Here is a 22,613-nt window from a genome sequence, read left to right on the forward strand (position 1 = left end):
CAGGAAATTATGTTTCCTTCAGTATTTGATGGTCTGAGACTGATTTTCTTTAAGAACAGAACTGTTTTGCATTACAAATCAAGTGATTTCCCTAATTTTCATTATCATTATACTATTTAAATGCATACAGAATGTGTGGGTTTTTTTTTCCCATTCACTGTTTAAATGTATTTCTGTTCCAACGGCACCTTATCACACATGCAAAAGTTCCCTCACTCTTCCTACGTAACAGTAAGGCAGACTTAAAGAGGCACAGAATCACTGAAGCCATTTTGTGTCCCCTTACTGTCATTTTGTTAACCTTTGCGAGTCTCTTTGAAATCGCCTGTGTCTGCTCTGTTGTTTTGCGTCACTTTATAGTCAGTTTTGTGTCTCTTTCTGGGTCATTTCACATCGGTGTGTTTTCTCTTCTGCATCTCTTTGACGTTATTTGTGTCTCAATGTGGTCGTCAATCGGTTTGTTTCTCTGTACAGCCCTTGTGCATCTTGTTGTCGCTTGGTTTGGTGCCTTTTTCTGTCATGTTGTTTCTCTTTGCGGTTGCCTTGCATCTATTTGTGGACAGTTTGTGACCGTTTGTGGTCAGTTGGTCTCTGAAATTATCTGATTGATGTTTCAATAAGAAATGTTAAAGAGGTCATATTCTGCTTTTGGGTTTTTTCGTGCATGTAAAAGGTGTGCGAAGTGAGCCTAGAAATTAATATAATATGACCTCTTTAACTGTAATAGTCACTGCATACTGAGGCCCAGTGTGCAACAAGACATCTGGAATATTTCCATTTCATTGTATGGTGTTGCCAGAAAGAATATACTGTACATGATACTATCAGACAGAGTAGGATATATGACCTTTTCCAACTTGAAAGTTAATTAAAGGGAAATAAAAACAGAGATAAAAAGATGAGGATGTTAAGGTGATTAATTAATGAATAAATCCAGTGACACAAATCGATGAAGTACACTTCTCAAGTCTGATTTTTATTCTGTGGGAAACATTAGTCTCTTACACATCTAACTTGTTGGTGCAATATGACAGACAGCTACTCAGTACAGCAGTGCCAACAGATAATAATATATCCATGTTTACAAGCAAAATAAACAATGTTAAAAAGATAAATATTAGTCTCAGTGTAAAGCACGGCACGCAGTTCTCTTGACTTGCAGCGGTAGAACTGTATTGCATCAGTCTCACATAAATATGCTGAACCCCACACTGGTTCTAGGCAGATACACACATTAGTTCTTACAGCAGATGCCGTTTCTATTCTGTCCTCGTGCAGCTCTGGGCTCAGAGCCTGCCTATGCAACTGCAGACAGTGAAAGTGCAATTTAAAAACAACAGTGACACTAAACATCCAGGGCAACAAGGACACACAGATGCGGGGCAGGACAGCTGTGCATGTGTGTGCGAGAGTAAGTGTGTGTTTAAGTATTAGAAACACTGCAGAGGCTAATTTACAGTTCATGAGTTTGTCAAGACAAAACATACGAGGAGTGACACTGAGGAAAATGACACAGACAGGAAATGAACACGGTACGTGGCCGAACAGAGGCGGCTGTTAACGCTGTTACTGGAGCTCTTACAACACGGACTGGCGCCTCACAAACATTCGGTCTTACACGCAGACTTTGCAGGCCACTGTATGTACCGGCCTTCACATGGCTACTGAGGCGTCCGACTCTTTAGGCCGGTTGCGTACAACGTGCTCCAGCTGCCCGGAGTCCGAGACGTCGTAGCTCGTCTTGTACTTGGCCAGGATCTTCATCAGAGGACGCAGCTTCAACCACCACTGCTCCTTAGGGATCCTGTGACTGCAGACGGACGAGGAAATGTCAGCACTGTGGTTGTTTTTTTATTTTGGCTGATACTCACTTATTTTTATGATCATCTAAGATTCATTAAGATTATTTTCACAATTGATATCTTTAGTCAATAAAGTGAAAAAAGCTCATCACAATTTCCGAGAGCCCAAAGTGATGTCTTTAAATTGCTTCTTTTGTCAAACCAACAGTCCAAAGACTCATTTCAAACTTCATTTACTGTCATAAACGACAACGAAGAGAAGCAAATCCTCACATTTAAGAAGCTGGAATCAGAAAAAGTGACACGTAGCTTGAAAAATGAATGAAATGATTGCATGCTGATTAAAATAGTTGCAGTTTAATTGTTATTTCATTTGATTTGTTGTGGCAGTTATCGTCTTTATTTCTTTAACACTATTTCACAAATGCCTCAATTCTAATGTTTACTGCTGATGGTCACATATCTAGTATGTTCTAATGAATGGGGGAGCAGTGAAAAAAAACAAAAAACTTAGAGTTGTCGAGAGTTCATCTGATTCCAAATCATTAAAGGATTAGCTCTAATATTTAGCATTATTTACTTTATACACATGATCTCAGCGCGGCAGTTTGCGTGAGCCAAAATTAACGTGGAATAATTCGAAAAATAAAACTGCCGGTATGCTTCTATTTGCTTACTATCAAATGTATTCTCACTACCTGGTTAATCCTTCACTTTATCTTTTTCATCTGCGGCTGCCCCAACATTCAAGTTTGATCTAATCAAATCTAGCGTGCAAGGCATGACTGTGGATTGAATACAGCTTTAGGCCACTGTCAGCAGTCCTAGGAATATTAAACGGGTAAAGCTGGGAAACTCAAAAAAGACTGATTTAAAAAGAATGTTCAAAATCAATGCGGCATGGACTGAGATATCCTGGCTTTGAGTTCATAATGAAATGGCTCAAGCTCCAGAATTGCTTACATCTCCCATAATGGGACTCAATAGCATGTAAATCCGCCTCCTGAATGCTCACACCTTTCATAAAACGCAACCCTAATTTATACTTAAGGTGTCCTGACATTAAAATGTTAACTCCCAAAACACAACAGTGACGTGACGACATCATCAGGGTAATTTTCTTAAACTTTGGAAATCTCCCAGGAAAACCAAAGTAGACATTAACAAAGACTTCCTGTGATAACTAATCTGGCATGTACAAGTAGAGTAATACATACACAAAGTCAGTGTCGTCCTTGAGTTGCACAACGGGCTGGAAGACCAGAGCCCTGCGCCGCATTCCCAGCAGACAGCAGGAGTCCTCACTGTTTGCAAACACTCGGCCTGCAGGGAAACACAGTGGCATCAGAGGTGCAAACATGGGAATGTACTTTAGCCGTCCTTGTTTTTTGGTTGCAAACAAACAGTGGCATAGAACAGCTTTTTGCCGGTGGGTGTGGGAGGTTGTGGTGTAGGATGATGATGATTGTAGACTTGTAGCTAGTGGCCGTGAATTGTACATGAAATGAAACTCTTTTGTATGGATCCACAGGAGGACTACAATGAGCTAGTGAAACAGAAAATCTAAAAACAAAAGAGGTGATGATACAGAAATCGTGACTACAACAAAGCAACATAAAGCACCACAGACACACAAAGAAATGCTGGCCAGGGAAAAGGAACATGTGGTTTATTAATTCAGACCGTGCTCACATTTCCAATCAAACCATTTCAGATGAGTCATGAACTGGAAATAGTGTAGCATGGTGGCTGCTGATTAATTTTTGAAGGCATTAACACATCCTAGCTACGCCCAACAAGAGCCTAGACAGGCTGTGTGCATCTACAATATGGCAGAATAGTGGAAATGACAGACAGGGACATGGAGCTAAATATAAAAGATGTAGATGGTCATGGAGCCAGCATAAAAAAAAAGACGATTTACCTTCATCTTATGTCATCCATGTGTATGGGAAATAGACATAAAGAAAAAAGAGGAGTTTTAACTTTAACGCTTGTGCACATGCAGTGTGTATTGTTCAGAAGAACACGTCACTCACAGTTGTTAGCGTAATCTATCAAAAAAGAAAGTGTAAGTACATTCAAGTCAGTTGCTCATTAGATTTGTCTGCTGATGAATGTAAATGGTCGATAAATAATTTCCTTCGCGAGGATTAAAATACATCAAAATGTCAGACGGAGTGACTCCATGACAGATCTGGGGAAAGGTTTGCTTCTCACTGGTCACGCCTCTGCAGGGAGGGAGGATCAACTACCACAGGTCATTTCACTGAGACTGAGGGGGAACATTAACCTTACCTTGTCTGAAGGTCTCCAACAGCTTTTTGGTAACCCACTGCATCGCCTTGGCAGAGATCTTGGTCCCAAAGTTACGGTCGAATGGAGACGGTGCTCCTCCCTTTTGTTTTTTTTAAGATACGAAACAAAATGAGAATAACACTTATTTGTTTCCTATTGTGTTGTGCATTAAATTTAAACGAAAACGGCCTCACACAATCTTGGCTTTATTATTTTTTTTTCCATTTGCTGTCTTAAGGTGTTTGGATTCATGTCTGTATGACTCACATTGCCATTATGCTAATATACTGGTAGCATACACGTTTACATTTCTTTTCCTCTTGTTTCATACACCATGGCCTGCACTCTCAGTCTAGTGTAAATGTTATTTTACTTTCAACTTTTTAAAGATGTTACATCAATAGTCAAGCAACAGGAAATGAGGATAGAGAGATAATTATACACTGAAGGCTTTTTTCTTTAATATTCAAAGTACAAGTTCACATAAAAATGAAAAATTCAGTTATTATCTACTCAACCCCATGATGCTGAAGTAGATGAAGACTTGTTTAACAAAATAAAAATAATCTGAGTCTCTGGTAGACCAAAGATCCTGAATTGATTTGAATTTGTTTTGTTTACAACCAAAAACCGTGTCTTGTAGGCTCACAGTGTTTTGGGATCTACGAAAAATGAATAAATTAATACAAAAACAAAATTAAAAAAACAAAAAAAAGTTTTATTTTGTTTTTGGATTACACTGGATGCCATCAGCATGGGGATGGGTAGATAATGGCTGAATTTTTCATTTTTGGGGGAACTTTTTCTTTAAAGCAACATATTTGTCAAAGTTGTTCATCATGCTGTGTTTAAAATTCATTTTTTTGTTCTGTCTCCCAGTACTTGCTGCAGACACAACCCAACTTCCCCTTGGAGATCATCAAAGTTTTGTTTGATCCAGTTTTTTCTGCACTAATCTCAAGACACAAGAAGCCAGAACACAACAAAGCCCGTCCATGTAAAATGGGGACGTGAATATTTATGATACAAATATAGAAAATTGTTCATTAAATCTGGATGAATTGTTACCCCTGACACTGCTACAGGAGGGAATAGTCCCATTTAGCCTGTATAGGATGGTAACCAGTGAGGCTGTGCCTACCTGCTGCATGTGACCGAGCACGTTCTTCCTGGAGTCGAACACTCCTTTTCCTTCTTCAGAGTACAGCTGGTAGATAAAGTCTGTCGTGTAGTTTTCATTGCAGTTCTCATTCCTACACACACACACATACAGTAAAACAGACGGATCAACACTGACTTTGTGTCGATGTGACATCATGATGACTGCAGCACTCAGAATGTCAGCTGGTGAACTGATGACATCAGCACTGACTCCATTTACCATACAAGCAGCTTAAAATCTAATACTGAGGGCAGAAAATAATGGATTACTGCAGCAGCAGTACACCAGTTGTGAATCTGTATTTTTCACCATCAAATAATCAGAAGGATGTAGCCTTAAAATATACTGTGACTGAGTGAATAACTGAAGCCTGTTTCTTACCTGAGTACAAGTCCTCTTTGAATGCTGCCCTTCATTTTCTCTGTCAAGTGTTCAACATTGGCCTGTGGGAATAGACAGTAAATGTAATGTTGACCAGTAGAGGGCATTGTAATGTAAAGGAGTTTAGCCTGAATGCCCTCTAGTGGATGAAGTGACATCCATGCAAGTCAGGGACTGAAAGGTTCAACTACAAAATGTATTTTTACAGAGGTGTCACCTGCAGGTCTCTGATGTCAAATGGCTCCTCGTAGATATAGGCGGCATCGGCTCCGGCAGCCAGACCTCCCACACTGGCCAGGTAGCCACAGTAGCCTCCCATAGTCTCAATAATGAACACACGTCTTTTGGTCCCACTGGCTGACTGCTTGATGCGGTCACAAGTCTGCGTGTATGCATGCAAGCTCACAATGTCAGTATACATTAAATGCTGGGTACACGCTGAGCATTATGACACTGAACATCTGAGGTACTTCCAGTTAAATGTCATGTTAACATATCATAGTATGAAACAAGTACGATTAGAAGTGTGATGATTAGAGGTCAAACACTGTTAAAATAATGCACCTCACTTAGAAAAACAGCAAAACACTGTTCTCAAGGCTGGCATGCTTATTAACAATCTGTACAAGAGTCAAGGCAGCTTCAGGCTAAAATGCAGCTTTATCTGACAGTAAACGTTTATCATAATAGTCCAATGATAATAATCAGCACAATGTCAGGGGAATGTGATGTCAGCAAAGAGTCCAGCTACAACAGTGTCAAAGGGGCATTCCACTAATTTAGCACTGCACTTCCATAATGTTACAGGACTGACAAGAGACCAATTAAAGACAGAATGGTCAAATTCAGAGCAGCATAGGATGTGATATTCTGAATTTTAGTCCCTAGTATTGGTCAAGCTCCTAAAAATGCTGGATCCTACATTTCTCATAGTCGACATCTCTAAAAACTCAGACCTGCAGTTTGTAATGCAGGCTTTCTGTTCAGCTAATTTTCACAGGCTGAGTCGTGTTAATCATGACAACTAAACTGAACTAGATGTGTAACAAGGTGGGGTGCCCCTTTAAAATTGCACAGATATCCAGTGTCTAGGTTAATGTTAGAACTACCGTCAAGGTTAGCTTTCGTTGGGATTGATGGTAGGGTTAATGAGTAAAGGAATCAACAGAGCTGCAGTTTGTTGACTATTAGCACTGGACCATTAACTCCACTGTTACTTGATATCATGTGTCATTTTCATCCTCTTTGCATTAGCGTCTTGAACAAAGCACTCACAAATGTGCCGGCGGCGGTTCGACTGCCTTACCTCCACGATGGCATTGAGGGCTGTGTCTGCCCCGATACTTAGGTCTGTGCCCGGTACATTGTTACTTATGGTTGCAGGCAGCATACACATCGGGATGCAAAACTCCTCATAGGTAGCGCGAGCCTCATACAGCTGCAGCAGACTTTCAAACGCCTGAAGCGGCAGTACATGAAAAACGCGTTAGAGCCACAGAAGGCCGGCCACTGAGAGAGAGGTTGATCTCTCTCTCTGGAGCGTATCCTGCCATTCCGGCTCTTTCCGTGTGATAGCGGCCAATGGCTTCCCTTTGGCAGAAAGGATGGGAGGACAGAAGTGTGAACAGAGAGATGGATTCGAGGGGGAAAATGAAGAGAGTGAAAGGAGGAAATGATATTGACATAGGGGAAGAGAAGATGTAGAAGGAAGGTGATGGAAGATAGAACAGAAGGAAGACAGACAGGAAATGATGTGAAAGAAAGAGATGGGACAGAGATCTGTGTGTTTGTGAGCATCGGCAGCTAAACGCAGTGGCACTGCATCTCAACCGGCCATATTTGCTGTGGAAGATTATATGCAGGCAAGACACGCACTGATCGAGGAGGAGCAATGATGAAGATGGTGGCACAGCTTGGAGATGTTTTTTTCTGTTTATATTTGCTTTGGTCCCTTATTCTTACATGTACAAAGGGTTAAGTTTGTGTACATTTCATTATTGTGATGCTGTGAAGACAACTGCAATGGAAATGAGGCTGCGTTACATTATTGAATGGAGTGTGAGTGTATCAATTTAAATGGACACATACAACACAGTGCATGTTAACTGTACTACGTTGTGTTAGTTTGTATTCTGTAGCTGTTAACCACTCATCTTGGTGTTAATGATGTGGGAAGACACAAACACACAGTCAGGGAGAGGGGTAGGCAGAGCAAACATGGCAGTCACGACACTCGTGCACCTCACGGCATGCCTCCATGTCGTCACTCACTTACCTGATGGGGAAGGGAGGGACGCTACTCTGTAACTTGGTTTTATCTTTACCAGTCTCACTGTACAAAACCTGACTCAATTTATACATCTGGCTCAATTTCCAGATTTTATTCCAGATGTGGCTCAAATTTCCTCAGCAGATTTACTGAAAGGTTGCAGATCACGCTGAGTGACTGGTAAAATGACCAAGTGAGCGAATTCCCCCTTCTTGAAACATGATTGGCTGGCTGGCCATGTAAGCACAGACATGTTTCAGTGTTTGCTTGCGTGTGTGTTTTTTTATATCAGTCGGCGTGTTGCTGAGATCAACTATTCTGGTTGCTAGCCCCCATCACTTACAGTAGTGATGGCGTTCAGAGCCGTGTCAGCGCCAATGCTGAGGTCTGAGCCCGGCACATTGTTGGAGACAGTGGCTGGGACCATGACCATGGGCACACAGAACTCGTCATATTTCCCGCGCGCCGTTAACAATTCCAGCAGTGACAGGAAGGCCTGCAGGTCAGAGCCAAGGGCTTTAGTGTCTGTGAGGGTGACAACTGTGGCAGGTTGGTTTGGTTGAGAGGTGCTACTTGCCACAAGGAAAGGAAGACAATAGGTGGAGGATGCCAAGGGGAGGAGCCAGGTCTATCACAACGGACAGCAGCGAAACAGACAGGTACCACTCCACACACTCAAACATCATTTCTCTCTCTCTCTCTCTCTCTCTCTCTCTCACACACACACACACACACACACACACACACACACACACACGTACGTATCTATTCATACACATGACACTCATTTCCTTGCATACATTACAGGAAAATAAAGCTGGTGAGCATGTAAACAGGATTGCGTGAAATGACTGGAAAATAGCAGGTGTTCTCTGTCTCATGTTCAAACCATCTGATCAGATTATCTATATTTTAGTTAAAGTGTTGCCTCACTTTTCATGTGTACTATTCAAATATTTTCAATTACAATTCTTAATTCCTCTTTAATAATGTATTCAAAGTACTGAAAAACCAACAGTGAACCAACATTATAGTACAACTGATGCCTTTAACAGGTTTTTTGGCAGAGATATGACTTTGAAGCATGATGATGTATGGAGCCATATGGTGGTGCACTGACATAAAATGAGGTAAGACTGATGAGGAGGATCAACATTACAGTGTTCACTGTCATATACTGACAATATGAGTAATGCTTCAGCAGTTTGTCATGCTTAAATACATCAGCAGAAATGTAACTTTTATCATACTCAATGTTGCTAAATATGGAATATAGCAGTAGCTAAAAAGCGTAAGAAAATGAAAGATGACAATGTAGCCTCAATAGCAAGAGTATTAAGCAGGGACAAAAGAGTTTGAAACATACCTCAAATCCACCAACAATTAGCAGTGCATTAATGTTGTTCTTTCGCATCTGCTCAGCAATTTTCTCAACATGCTTAGCAGGAAGTGTTCTGAAGTTAGGAAGGAAGTGTGAGAGAAAGAAAGCAAGGAAAATAAATTGTTTGTAAAAACATTTTAAAAAATACACAAAATCTGTTGCAGAGTCTAGATTCTACAGACATAATGTTTACAATACTCAAGACTCATTAAGTAATCATTAAAAAAAAACTTGTATTTCAGTTTTAATACTGCGTGGATTCCAGTCCATCAGAGATCAAGACTTTACCTTTTGGTTCCCAACAGAGATCCACCTTGTCCTGTCCATCCTCCCACATCAGCCCATTTAATCTCCTTAATCTGACAAAAGACAATGATAACAACACATTCATCTTAAATCTGAGAGCAGTACTCAATTACATTTTAATTACTTCCTTCCTTTAGCATTTAAATCTATAAATCCTCTGAGATTGTTTATTGTTGCTGGTTCATAAATCACAGACTTTAATACACGGAGAACATTTTGTGTGAGCTACAGCTCTGTATTATCTGACATATGCTCTGGGTCAGGGTCTCGGTGCAGGGACTGTAAGGCGGAGAGTTATTTTCTTGGACACAGTCACTTATACCTAACAAAGGAACTGGAGCAGTGAAAACACAGAGGTGTTTAGCAGAGAGTCCGAGAGCACTCAACTAAAGAAATCCATTACTCCCTCTGCTCTAATCTTCTTAGGGTCAGTTGGCGCAGCCTGATTTCAGCAGGCTGGGGCACATGCAGGGTGTTTTACTAACCAGTGATATTGGAGACATGCTGTAGAAGATAAATGGTTCGTTAAGTGTTTAGTCTTTGAATGAGTTGGACTGTGGACTAAGGGTCTAAGGTTTTTTCACACGGAAAAGGTCAGTGGAGGATAAAGGAGAGACGTGTGAAACCAGTTTAACCAGTTAAAGAGCAGGAAAATAACAATGACTCACACTGCAGCACAGTCTCCTGTAACACAGGTTTGCTGTCTACTTTTATCTTTCATTCAACATATTGAATGAAAAAAAATGTAACTGAATTCATTTTTGCTTATTCAAATCAGGAGAGAAACAGACCATTGATTGATTACTGAGAAGCTGTGTTTTGAACTCTGTTGCACTCTGTTGGTTTATTGTGGTACTGCAGGGCAGAGGAGGGACAGTCAGAGTGGAAAATTGGTTTACATTAATCTGGACTGATTATCCACAGGATTTCCCTGATTATTCTTTTAGTCAGGGAGCTAACACTGATTGTGTGCAGTCCAATTCCTCGAGTTATTGATTAGAATGCAAACAATATTTCATTAAGCTTATTATCATAACATAAAATGTCCAATTTCCTACGAGATACATGCAACAGTACAGTACCAGTATATGAGTGATTTAGTACCCACCTGTCCTTTGGAGAATCCCTCAAAGCCATCACTGACAGCAAACATCTTGTGCCCCTCAGAGATGCCCACCCTGACGGCTGAACGGACAGCAGCATTCATGCCTGCTGCAGGGGCGCCAACATTCAACACCGCCACATTGAAGTTGCTCTGAAGGCACAAAAAACAAGCACCAAATGTGACTTTGATTGTCTAATCATCACTAGAAATATAGAGAGAATGTTGCAGTTGTTGATGAAGCTCTGTGGAGTAAATCAATATATGGTTTCTGGTCTGCTATCGGTTTCATGCTGGGCCTACAGTGGTCATTATCACAGATGCAGTGAGAAGCCAAACCCTGAGGCGAGCTCCGCAGCATGGAGTCGACCCTGCTGATTCTACACTTCACTGATCTTCAGTGTGAGCTGCCTCAGATGGAACCGCAATTCCTCCTGGCAGGGTTAACAAGTCATGCCTCAGCAGGGAGCCAGGTGTCATCTAATATCACTGTAGAACAGAGCACTGAGCCACCTGGGCCTAGTATGAGGCCTATTACTACAATTATAGGCTCCACAGCAAAAAAAAAAAAAAAAAAAGGCAACACAGCAAGCAGGTAAAACTTCAATCTGCTTATGAACTGGCTACCACAATTGCAAGTCAACTATTTTTCACAGTAGCAGGAAAGAAACTGAGGCACCTGTTTACAGAGAATTACTCACATTTCTCAATCTTCCCAAACCACAACCACACATTTCCAGGAATACTTCTCAGTATGTGAGCCAAGGTTGCATCTTGAAATAGCAGCATCATGACAGAAGCAACTGAGTCATTATTTGTATGCAGATCCTCAGGACAGTGTAGCAAAAGATTAAACACCTCTGTGGCTTGTGGAGGCCAACTCAACTCTCTAAATACAACCTGTACTCCAGACATGGTGAGGTTGGCTACTGTATGTGCAAAAAGAAGCTGACAACACTGTCACCTTCAAAACTTTCAAGGGAATGTCAACATGTCGTCAAGTGACTTACAGTTGGCAGTTCGGATTCTGGTTTACGATGAGCCAGCAGTTTGTATGTCCTCAGGTTGTTTTCAAAACTCCTGCAATAAAACATTGAACACACAGTACTGTTAAAACCACCCACAGTGTGATACGCTTTTGGTGCCATGTACATAAAAATACATGTTATAACTTTAAAACTGTGTTTACTTTCGTATAATCTTCTTAAATATAATCTCCAACTCATCATTGACTGTGCCCTGTCTATAAACAACAGGCTGCTGACGTTCTGAAATAGCACCATGATCCACTTCCCCTACTACAGCTGTCTTCACTAAGAAACATCAAACTGCTGTGCTTGATCCTGAGTGAAGTGAAGGCTTTCGTATATCTGACTGGTCCCAGCGGGCTGTCAGTCATACCTGCCCCGAAGCTTCACTGCCTCCTCAAACCGTTTCCCGTCCATAGCCTTCTGGACCTCTTGAGTCTAAGGAAGAAAAGGAGAGAAATTTTACGGCTTGAATTCAATTGTATTTGATACACTGGACTTCCGGTATGAACAGAGCGGTGGCACTTGCGTTGATTTATACCAACTGAGATAAAACATCTGAAGGCATTCAAATTGTAAGCTTTGAAGTGTCTATTATGAGCATGTTGGACTTACCAACAATCGTTCTTGTGTAAAGACAGAGAACAGTGCAAGAATAAACATGTCATCAACTGTTCTGCCTCAATTGCTACTCTGTAACCTTGTTTTGACCTGTAACAGAACAATAAAGTTTTTTTTGCAGTTTTATGGAGATAGTTTGCTATTACATCACTGTCCTGCAGACAGTCATATCCAACCAGGCCAAATGCCTCAGATAATCATTAACCAGAAACAACTGCCTCTCAAACAATACAGCTCTCTTGTGAGCATTAGTGCCACTCCAGGCTCAATGGGCTGTGCTGTTTGTTATCCTTACTTATGGTCCTCCAACCCGTCCCCATTGACTCTGCCTCTTTGAGCCCAGCAGAGTCATTTCCCACTGTTTGTACATGCTTTGTAGTTTCCCTCGCTCCTCAGCTTGCGCACTTTTGTAGATGCATGTTTTGAATGTGTTGCAGTCCTGGCTTCTTTCCAACCCAATCCAGTGCTTACCATCTGTACACACTCCATCAGAGGCAGGCGCACTGATTGGTTGCCGCACAGAGAGACCACGCAGGCTGGCGTGTTGGCTGTGGTCTCCAGAAGGGCAAGCACAGCCTCCACACCCATACGACTGGCCTGTGTGAGCAAACACACATAGATAAAACAGGATCATCCTCACCATCGACACCTCTCTCCTGGACACCGATAATATTTTCTTTACTAACACATCAGTGACACAAATCAGAGTCAACTTTTAACATCTTTTTGCCTGCTTTAGTTTTTAATTGGCATGTTGTGAACGTGACGGGATCTGTCGCACAGTCGTTGATGCACTGCTCCTCTTGCTGAGCCATAAATCTGTTAATGTGCTTAACCTAAAACCTGGAGCCATTTCTCCTCAGACACACACAGGATTAACCGGGAAATGCTCTTGGCAACTGCCCCATTCCTACCCAAACGCCTTCAAAAGAGCTCATAGCAGAACAGTACACTAGGTTAAAAGTGTGAGCACATGTAGAGAAAATTATTGCTAGTCTGCACAGGAAATACTGGTTTCCTTTTTAATCTACACATTACCATTACACATTGAAATAATTTGTTTCAGTCAAATGTTATATTTTTGGAGGATAATGTGCAAGGTTCATAGTACATTGAGCAAAATGTTTCAGCAGCATCAATTTTTCGTGAAAGTGGTAGACCTACCAGGATGCGGTCAAAAGCAGAAGGGGTCCCTCCTCTCTGCACATGGCCTAGGATTGTCACTCGCGTGTCGAAACCCAAGCATTTTACGACAAGCTGGGAGGAAATAATATACAGCTCTCAGCAAATATATTGTGGCATTATGTATTTTGCTATTCCTCTAATGGGAAACAAATGTATAAACTGGACTGATGGATCCTTAATGGTTCTCATGCATGTTAGTAATACAGCTTCATGTATTTATGTGACAAAGTGCATACATACACGGACTGATACATCACACACTGAAACATAAACAAATAAGAAAAGATGAAGAGAAAGGGGAAACAGCAAAGCACAAGCAAGCCATTCTTATTTTTCAGTCATGTTAGCGGGAGTTCTTATACTGAACGTCACAGAAGATCTGTCGTGGGAGGTACTGAATTAAATAGAGACACTTCTTCAAAAGAAAAAACAAAACGCTTGTCTGCCTTCAAATGAGGAACTATTAGTGCGGGGTCATGGCATACAGTGAAACTGTCCATGAGCAAATGTATAGTGTGAAAGTGTCCAAAAAAATAAACATATTCAATACAACTATGTGAGGCAGTTAGTCATAAATGAGGTTTGGTTAAGTGAGGGTATCTGCTCAGAGTTTTACAGCAGTAGTAGAACGTGGTGAAAGCAATCTTACCAAACTACAGCGTGTGTCTGATAGAGCACTCCAGAAACACAGCAACAGAGTCAAAGCCACACCAGGGCAGCAGTACAGTAGTAGAGGTCATACAGGAGGCAGTCAGAGCTGGAACTTGCCACATGTTTACAGAGCTCTGTACTTACATTCTTGATATAGTCAGTGGTAATGGGCTTGTTGTTACGATCAATCGCCCCTTCGGCTACAATTATGATATTCAGCCTTTTCATCCCTGCTCGGTTCTACAAGGAGGGGTGGTGGAGAAACAACATGACAGAAAAACTGAGACTGTGGCTGTGACATGGTCTTTCAGGAGCACGGGGGCCAGACGATGCACACAGCCATGGAGCTGAGGACAGATTCTCTCTTAATGAAAGGGCACGTTGGCACTTTGTAATCAGCAATTTCCTGCCAACTTCATTGTTTATCTTTGCGGCGTGGCCTGACATTCAATATCATGATTATCCCATCGGGAGCAAGATGGATCTTTTTTTCCACTTACATTAACATCCAGTTACATATTCTGGTGCCAATAATCATGGCAATATTCAGTTATTTGTGGCTCAGAAGACTCATTTAAATCAGTCGGGTCTCCGTGCTTCTGGCTTCCCCTTTCTTCACACTCAGGTACTCACATCCTTGACAAAACTAGAAGTAATAGGCTTCCCATGCCTGTCAATGGCTCCCTCTGCAACTATGATTATGTTCAGCCTTGTGCCCCTGGAACGGGTCTGAATCATAGAACAATGTTTCCAAAGCAGGAAAAGAAACACAATAAGACGGCAGACTAAATAAAACATTTTTCACATCAGTCCTCTCTGATTAAAAAGACAGGAGTCACTGCTTATAGAAAAACTGAGAAGTTTCAAAATCATTACAACATTATCATATTAAACAAGACGGAGGTTACATTACATTGCATCTAACAAACAGTGCAATACAGTTCATTGGGTTTACTGTAGGGAACAAATAAGATAGTGTTACCGCAGACAGTTTCTGACACATCTTGTCCTCCCAGCCGTCCTCTGGGGGCATCTCAGGAATCAACACCCAGTCTGCCCCACAAGCTAGGGCACTCACCAAGGCCAGGTAGCTGAGATAAAACACACAGACAGAATTGTGTATATAAACACAGCTGATAAAGGTCTCCGTCGCTGCTTTAGGAATTCTGTTTTGGGGTCTTCTATTAACTTTATCAAATGCATTCTTACCCACAGTGTCTGCCCATGACTTCTAACACAAACGTTCTCTGGTGACTGAAAGAAAAGAACAGAAAACATCATTTAGCATTGAAGTAATAGAGCATTGTAATGATGTATCCAATAATTAAGATATTTGAAAGATGGTGCAGAATGGAGCCTTCTCATGGTGATATATTCAATGTGTAATTTGATCTGGCAAATGTGACATCCCTTTTTCAGCACTACAGGACTTTAATTTGTTCTAAAAAAATCTTAAGTAGTTAAACAGACATATTTATTAATAAATAGTAAATTATCCAATATTTTTTAGACATTAGTTTAGCCGGCACTGCTGTTCATAGTCTCACAAAATATACCAGTCTCCCCTCACCTCTGTGCAGTAGTCATAATTGCGTCCACCACCTCAATGATTCTGTGCAGAGCAGAGTCAGTGCCGATTGTCATGTCAGTTCCACAGAAGTCGTTATCAATGGAGCCAACCATCCCCACAATGTGAAGGGCCGAGTACTTCTGAATGGCATCAGCTTCAATTGAGCCTGAGAGGACCAGGAAGATAGGGCTTAAGCACTGCAGTGTTCTCTGTGTTTTCTGTTGTATTTCCACAGTTATTCAGACTGGTTGCTCTCACAGCTTGTTGTCAAAATATGACAGGATGAGCAGCAATGGAGACTGCTGAGCTCAGAGAAAAAAACCTAAACAGATATTTACTGGAAGAAACTGGTTTACAATACAAACCTGTGGGGAATCAGGGTTTTGGAATATGTGACTGTCTCTTTGTGTACAAAAGGTTCTATTAAGCAAAGACATTTTAACCAAACTGAGGCAACCTAGAGTTTACAGTCAACTATTTCAAAACAGAGTTTTAAGAAGATGATATAACATGGTATATTGTTTGTGTAAAAATCAATCAAAACAAAGAGGCAGAGTTTAATACAGAAAGACATAATGTGGCAACAGCCATAATGACAATGGTGTTCTAATGTAAAAGGAGTGTGGGAGGATGTGGGGGATTAGAAAAATATCTAACCTACAAACAGAAATGTCTGTTCATACTGGCAGGTACTGCAGTGACTCAGCAGAGTGAACACAATTTAAATGAAGAACATAGTATCAGCTTTAGCAAAGAGAAGGCTCATCCTCCCTCAATACCTTGCTCCACCAGCTCCGTCAGCAGCCCACTCCATTCCTCCCTGAAGAGGTTGGCCCCCGTCAGACTGCCATCTCCACCGATCACACACAGGTTGGTGATGCCGTGCTGAACCAGGTTGTGAGCTGCCTTCAGGCGTCCCTCGTGGGTGCGAAACTCTTTACACCGGGCACTGCCAATAACTGTCCCACCCTGAAGACCACAGGTGTCTTAAAAGTTCAACTTTAAAGCTACACTATGCAGAAATTTGGCATTCTGTGTTATGTGGCAACATCCACAATTTCTGTGTGGGACACCACTATTGTTAATACAAATCCCATGTCTTTAATATATCATAAAAAAATTATGATTTAAAAACCTGTATCGTGAAGTAAACATGTTTGTTATGCTGTAATGTTACCTTCTCACTGAAGTTACATAGTGGAGAAACAGAGACACCATCCATCCTATTACAAGACACCATACCACCAAAATAATGTTGCAGCTGTTATTTTAAGGGGAAAGTAGTGACATAATGTGGCAGTAAGTCACTAAGCTTCTCTTTACACCTCAATTCTGTGTACTTGGTGCAGTGTGGTGTTCAGTATATCCCTGGAGGATATTCTGACAACAGTAAACACTGCTGATGAACTTGCACACATTTGCAGCTCGGATGTTACAGGATGACATCTCTAACCACAAAACAGATCCATCTTTTAGCTACATGACTTGCAAGTTCCTCTTTATTACTCTGCTCTCTCATTTAAAGTACTAATGTAATGAGTAATGAAATGTTTGAGACCTTTAACAATAACCGTATCTTTATTATAATATGTGCAAACACAAATGTTTTATTAGATGTGTGGAATGCTGCCAATGTGTATTACTCACCACTTGTAGCATGCTGGAAACACTTTCCCATGAGGCCTCTTTGATGTTATCTCCTCCATCCACCATACCCTGATATCCCTGACAAAAGAAGATAAAGCTTCTCTGTAAATAAATGCAAGGGAGTTTCAAACAACATTAGGCCAACAGCTGGAGCAGTGTGGACTCCGAACTGCATCAGCAGGTCACCACCTCTCAGTGTGAAAAACTGTAAATATTCTAATGCAACACCACGTAACAGTACAAATCGTGACTTGAGAATTTAACATTGATGCTGCAAAGTTTGTCTGTATCAGAAGGGTGCAAGATAAGCCCCAGAGTACTGTGGTACCTGAGTGGGAGGGGAGTTTCATATGAGGCATCTGCCAAAGCCTCAAGTCAGTTATGTAACAGCACACTGAGCATAGAGGTTCAGGACATACACAGATGTGCAGGGATCACAGGAAGAGCAAGCAGAGTACGGCCCGTGCCAAAGCTCCACTAACATCTGCTATGCGACAGTAAACATCCATGTGTTTGTTTGCAAATTGCAAATTTTATCTAATGTGTTCTGTATGGCTGCAACTAACAATTATTTTCATTATCATTCTGCAAGTTATTTACATCATTAATCTATTAGTTGTTTTATATTCTATCAAATTTAAAACAGTTGTGAAAATGCTCATCACAATTCCACAGAGCCCAAAGGGATATCTTCAAATTGATTCTTTTGTCCAACCAACAGTCATTTAAAACCCAGAGACCCTTCATTTTCAGAGATGGCATGGCTGTGAGTCATGTTTTTATACTTCCATCCACTTCCATGGGATAAAGTAAACTATAAACATGGACAAAAAGATCTGAATAATGATAATGACTAAGTATGGGCTCACCTCATGAATGAAATAAACTTTTGCTCCCACATATAACCCCATTCGAACCACAGCACGTACAGCAGCATTCATCCCTGGGGGAAAAAAGAAAAGAATAACAATAAGTCATTCACACAATTTTAAAAACACTGAAATGGTGTGCAGGGTAAATAGTTGGGCTTTATAGAGGGAAAACGCGTGTTTCAATTATGGCAAATCAAACTATAAACATGATTTGCATGGGTCCTGAACAGTTGCTTCATGGATATTTATTTCATCTCTCACACACACAGCTCTTACAAGTATTTATGCATCTTCAATGTGTGACACAATGTACATTAGTGTGTGTGTGTCTAAGTGTGGCCTATCTGTGTTTGTCTGATGCTTGGGCCAAAACCTTTTCTCACTCCAGCACACTACCATTTTTGGTCAAAAGGCTCCTCTTACAGCTTCCCAGCTACTTTGTGGTTAGACAGAGTGAACTCAGTAACCAATAAGCCACAGCTCTGTGACTTGAATGTCAATGGCAGGTTAGCTAAACACTGACAGGGGGAATAATGGATAATACTATAGCCAAAGCAGGCAGAGGGACAGGAACTTGGCTGGCTGGAGGAGATATAAACAGAAGAAAGGACTGGGTTTCCTTTTCTCTGCACATACTGGTGAACACTACAACTGTAAAAGGCAGCCAAGTAGTGCTGTTACTAAGCAACACAGGTTTAGGCCAGAGGAGGAGACAGCAAGAATGTGAAAAGACAGTGCAACTAAGATGGTAAAGTGAGTGTTCCTTAACTCCTTCCTTTCCTACATCCAAAGACAACATGGCACTTTTAGTGAAAGTGACCAACTACTCGCCATGCTGTCCAGTGCAACAGTCCATGACCTATTGTGTCATTACATAACTATGCTCCAATGAGCAGCCTGTCGGGGAAGAAATAAGTGGTTTAGAGACTGAGAAACAGACAAAGAACGAATCCGGAGTAAGACTGGGATCAAACTTCAAAGATTATCAAAGAAATGCATAATTTATGCTTGATATCCAGCGTGGATGTCTTCATCAAAAGCTAAGAAATATTAAGTTTTGCCATTGCATTCTGCAGGACTGACAGGTTCTCGTGCAGTCTGTGAAAAGACTAAGCCAAGGCTACACAATGCCCTCTGACACAGACATTCAGAGCCTGTCATGCATGCCGCAGCCTCATTGGTTTGCTCTGGGGCCAACTCCATCAGTTTTCTTTCTCTCTGTATGTGTTCCATGTGTGCGCCAACAGTGTACTCTAATTCTAAACCCACCAGCCATCGAGGATCGATTCAGCTCTCCTGAGCCATGAAGAGCTACATAACATGGCTGGCAATGAACATGCCGAAAACTTCTTCCTGTTAAAGCGCAGACGGTAGAAAATGCCAGCTGAATTAACTCGAGGCGTTTTTCATGGTTAACCTTTTGAAATGTCATAGTAGAAAAAGCACAGGTGTAAATAATTAAATAAACAGTGGCAGTACATTTAACTGCTTGGGTTTGCATTGTAGATGCAGGGTCACACCGTTGTGGCTAAACAGTACACTCAGAGCCATCCTTTTTTACTACACCTGTAATTTTACTACTATGACTATGACCAAGCAAAAAAGGACTATTGCCCGGCAGAGTTTAACATCACTGAAATCGTTTGGCTAAAAATAAATGTTGGCTTCATGTCAGTTTTGTATACATTTTCATTTAATGTTTCCTTACATAAGTTATGTGTGTAACTAAGTGTTTCTATCATAAACCAATGTGAAAAAAAATTAACTAAATTAACACAGTTTGTTTGTGTAGACATTCCCCCTAACTGTGCATGCAATTTTTGAATGAACACATAAGGGTTGAAGTTCAACTCTGCACTACTATAATTTAATCAGAGTGAGTTTGAATATATTTACATTATAGAAAAACGTTGCATTACAGGTTACTGTTTACACTGAACTTTACTTGTTTAATAAAATTTGGTGGAAGACATTCATGTAATTCAAATGCTTAGAAAAGGTTAAGTATGGGGAAAAAAAAAAATCAACCAAATGTATTAACAGAATATGATGATATCGCCCTGGTCAATCCCTGTCCAAAACTCCTGTTTAGCAATCTAACAACAGTTTAACAGTCCCCTGGTACCCAGAGCTCCCAGTTTGGACCGCTAGCTTCACTTCTATCTGAGCTGACCAGCTAACAGCAGATACAGTTAGTGGTTACTCTGGTGATGTGCTGTCCCCTATTTGTCGTGAACATGAACTGGACAGGTGACACATCCTTACCTATTGCCCCATCTTTTAGTCACTATTTTAGGCAGATTATTTTTTGTGGACACATATAGGTATACTGTATACCTATACAGAAACATCTCACAAAGAAACATCTCACAAAACCAGTGCTATGATGGATCAAATTAAGTTTATTCCATTGAATGATCACAATATAACTTATCAGAGCAGCCCTGGCTGTCTTCATGTCTGAGCTGTCTGGTTTTCAGCGTGGAGTACTGCGCATGATAAATTTAGTAAACTAGCAGTACCTAATTGCTATAAGAGTGAGCTTTTCTTTCCTACGTGGCGATGTGTGTGTATAACTAGCAATGCGGTCACATTAAGAGACGAGGTGGTGAGCACATGACCAGGGTTTCCTCTGTGACGTAGCAGGGATGTATGCAGCTCATCACGTACACAGGATGCACAGACAACCCACGGCTGACCCACTCTGTGACGGCTAACTACAGCATCAACCCTCATCTCACTGACGATTCACACGTTAATAATGCTATTCTGCAGCCGCTATCTCCCCTCCTCGTCACTTTCTCTTTGTCAGCAGCCTGCGTTTTTAGACTAGCACGAACCGCAATGCAGTGGCCTGCACGTTCGCAACTGTCACCGCTTCATCCAAGTTTAATGGCTGTGAGTTGATCAAACAGGATCACGAACTCCTCGCTTGTAGCGCACCAGACTCTGTAACTAGGAATAGATGGCACGTCTCGACCTTGACGGCTCCCTAAGCTGCTGTCATCGCGCATGGCGACAAACATGCCACCAAATCAATGACAAAGGGTGATGCTGTTAGCGAGTTAGCTGGATATGTCACGTTAGCATGCTAACTGGCGGGCTTCCTGAGTGAACACTCGCAGCCTTACTGTTTTACCGGTCAGCAATAAATGCTTGGCTTGGTGGGAAGAGAAAAGCCTCGTCATTCCACTGTCCGACATGCATCGTGCAGTTGAAGGCGTGCATTTTCGCCCTCTACGGGCCTGTTCACACTGACACTACGATAAATATGTGTGAAACTGTCACTCGACAGTTTACCTTGAGCATCCCCTCCGCTTGTCAGCACTGCGATAGCCTTCCCCGCTCCCGACAGGTTCTCAAAGAAGATCTTCTTGCTGTCTGGCTGCGCCATTTTCACAGCGGTTCAGTGAATATCCCAGTCCACTTCGACAAAGTAATAAAAAGAGGCCCGCAACAGCATAAAAAGTGTGCTAAAACGATGAAGGGCAACAGTCGTCCGCCCCCTCTACCTATGTACGCCCGCTACGCTCTCCTTCTCCCTGTTCCGCATCGTCGATTTGCATGAACTGGCAAGTGGGAGGATGATTGACGTCGCGATGGGCCAACCAGGTCCTGGTTCAATTGGTTCTCCCCTGATTCTGAACCAATGGGAAGCAACATAGATCGTGTTTGGGCGGGGCAGAAGGGAGGAGGATGCCAGTGTAAATTCCTAGCTCTCAGGGATGCATGGGGATGGTGAGGGGTGAACTCTGAGCTGACCAGAGCTCAGCTTGATTTACTAAATACCTACTTAGTAACCCTAAATATGCCTGCTGTGTGCAGCTGGCAGCAGGGCAGAGAACAATTCAAAAGATTAAGTACGACGCTTCCTGAAACACTGTCACAGAGTGGCAGTGTTACATTGTTGAGACAGCAGTGTTGCATTGTATCACATAAATGCACAATGTCATTGGCCCTCTTGCTCTAGATGTATTGTCCCAGCCTGTCAAAAAGAAAAAAAAAAAACAGGAGAAAACAGAACAATAATTAATAATCATATTCCTGTTATGATTACTCAATGTCATTTAACCTAGGCATGCTGCATGTTAATTTATATATGTTTATATTATATTTTGTCTTTCTTACAATACTCTCCATAGCTGCTACTGTCTCATATGGTGACACTGATATCTGCATTCATGGTTTGCTTGTGCAAAATTGAAAAGCTTTCTATTTTAACCACAGCTCGGCTTGGCACTGCCCTAAAATCAAATCTGACTTCTATTTTTTTTATTATTGATTGCCAGATAATGATTATTACATGTGCCCTTGCATAATTCACCGACCTCTGTTTAG

The 22,613-nt window shown here is 41.4% G+C and overlaps 1 protein-coding gene across 8 annotated transcripts; it reads right to left on the reverse strand.

Annotated features, from left to right (window-relative positions):
• Nucleotides 1–948: 948 nt before the first annotated feature.
• Nucleotides 949–21,848, reverse strand: pfkpa (phosphofructokinase, platelet a). Of its 8 annotated transcripts, none has more exons than XM_037079007.1 (23): nt 21,576–21,848; nt 18,273–18,346; nt 17,404–17,481; nt 16,536–16,725; nt 15,757–15,922; nt 15,396–15,440; nt 15,169–15,277; nt 14,331–14,426; nt 13,515–13,607; nt 12,822–12,947; nt 12,103–12,167; nt 11,712–11,781; nt 10,708–10,854; nt 9,582–9,652; nt 9,279–9,366; nt 8,256–8,408; nt 5,861–6,025; nt 5,644–5,705; nt 5,242–5,353; nt 4,101–4,200; nt 3,727–3,732; nt 3,020–3,125; nt 949–1,810 (listed from the first exon to the last, which is right to left on the reverse strand). In XM_037079007.1, exons 1-23 carry the CDS (start codon nt 21,667–21,669, stop codon nt 1,654–1,656), a joined length of 2,373 nt encoding a protein of 790 aa, XP_036934902.1. In that variant the 5' UTR covers nt 21,670–21,848; the 3' UTR covers nt 949–1,653. The 8 variants fall into 8 exon arrangements, with proteins under 8 accessions (XP_036934902.1, XP_036934901.1, XP_036934900.1 ...); XM_037079006.1 differs by lacking the exon at nt 14,331–14,426 and adding an exon at nt 14,820–14,915; XM_037079005.1 differs by lacking the exon at nt 8,256–8,408 and adding an exon at nt 6,950–7,102 and having other exon boundaries at nt 21,576–21,847.
• Nucleotides 21,849–22,613: the final 765 nt, after the last annotated feature.

Source organism: Acanthopagrus latus, chromosome 19 (assembly GCF_904848185.1).
Source record: "Acanthopagrus latus isolate v.2019 chromosome 19, fAcaLat1.1, whole genome shotgun sequence".
In the NCBI taxonomy this organism is placed as follows: Eukaryota; Metazoa; Chordata; class Actinopteri; order Spariformes; family Sparidae; genus Acanthopagrus; species Acanthopagrus latus.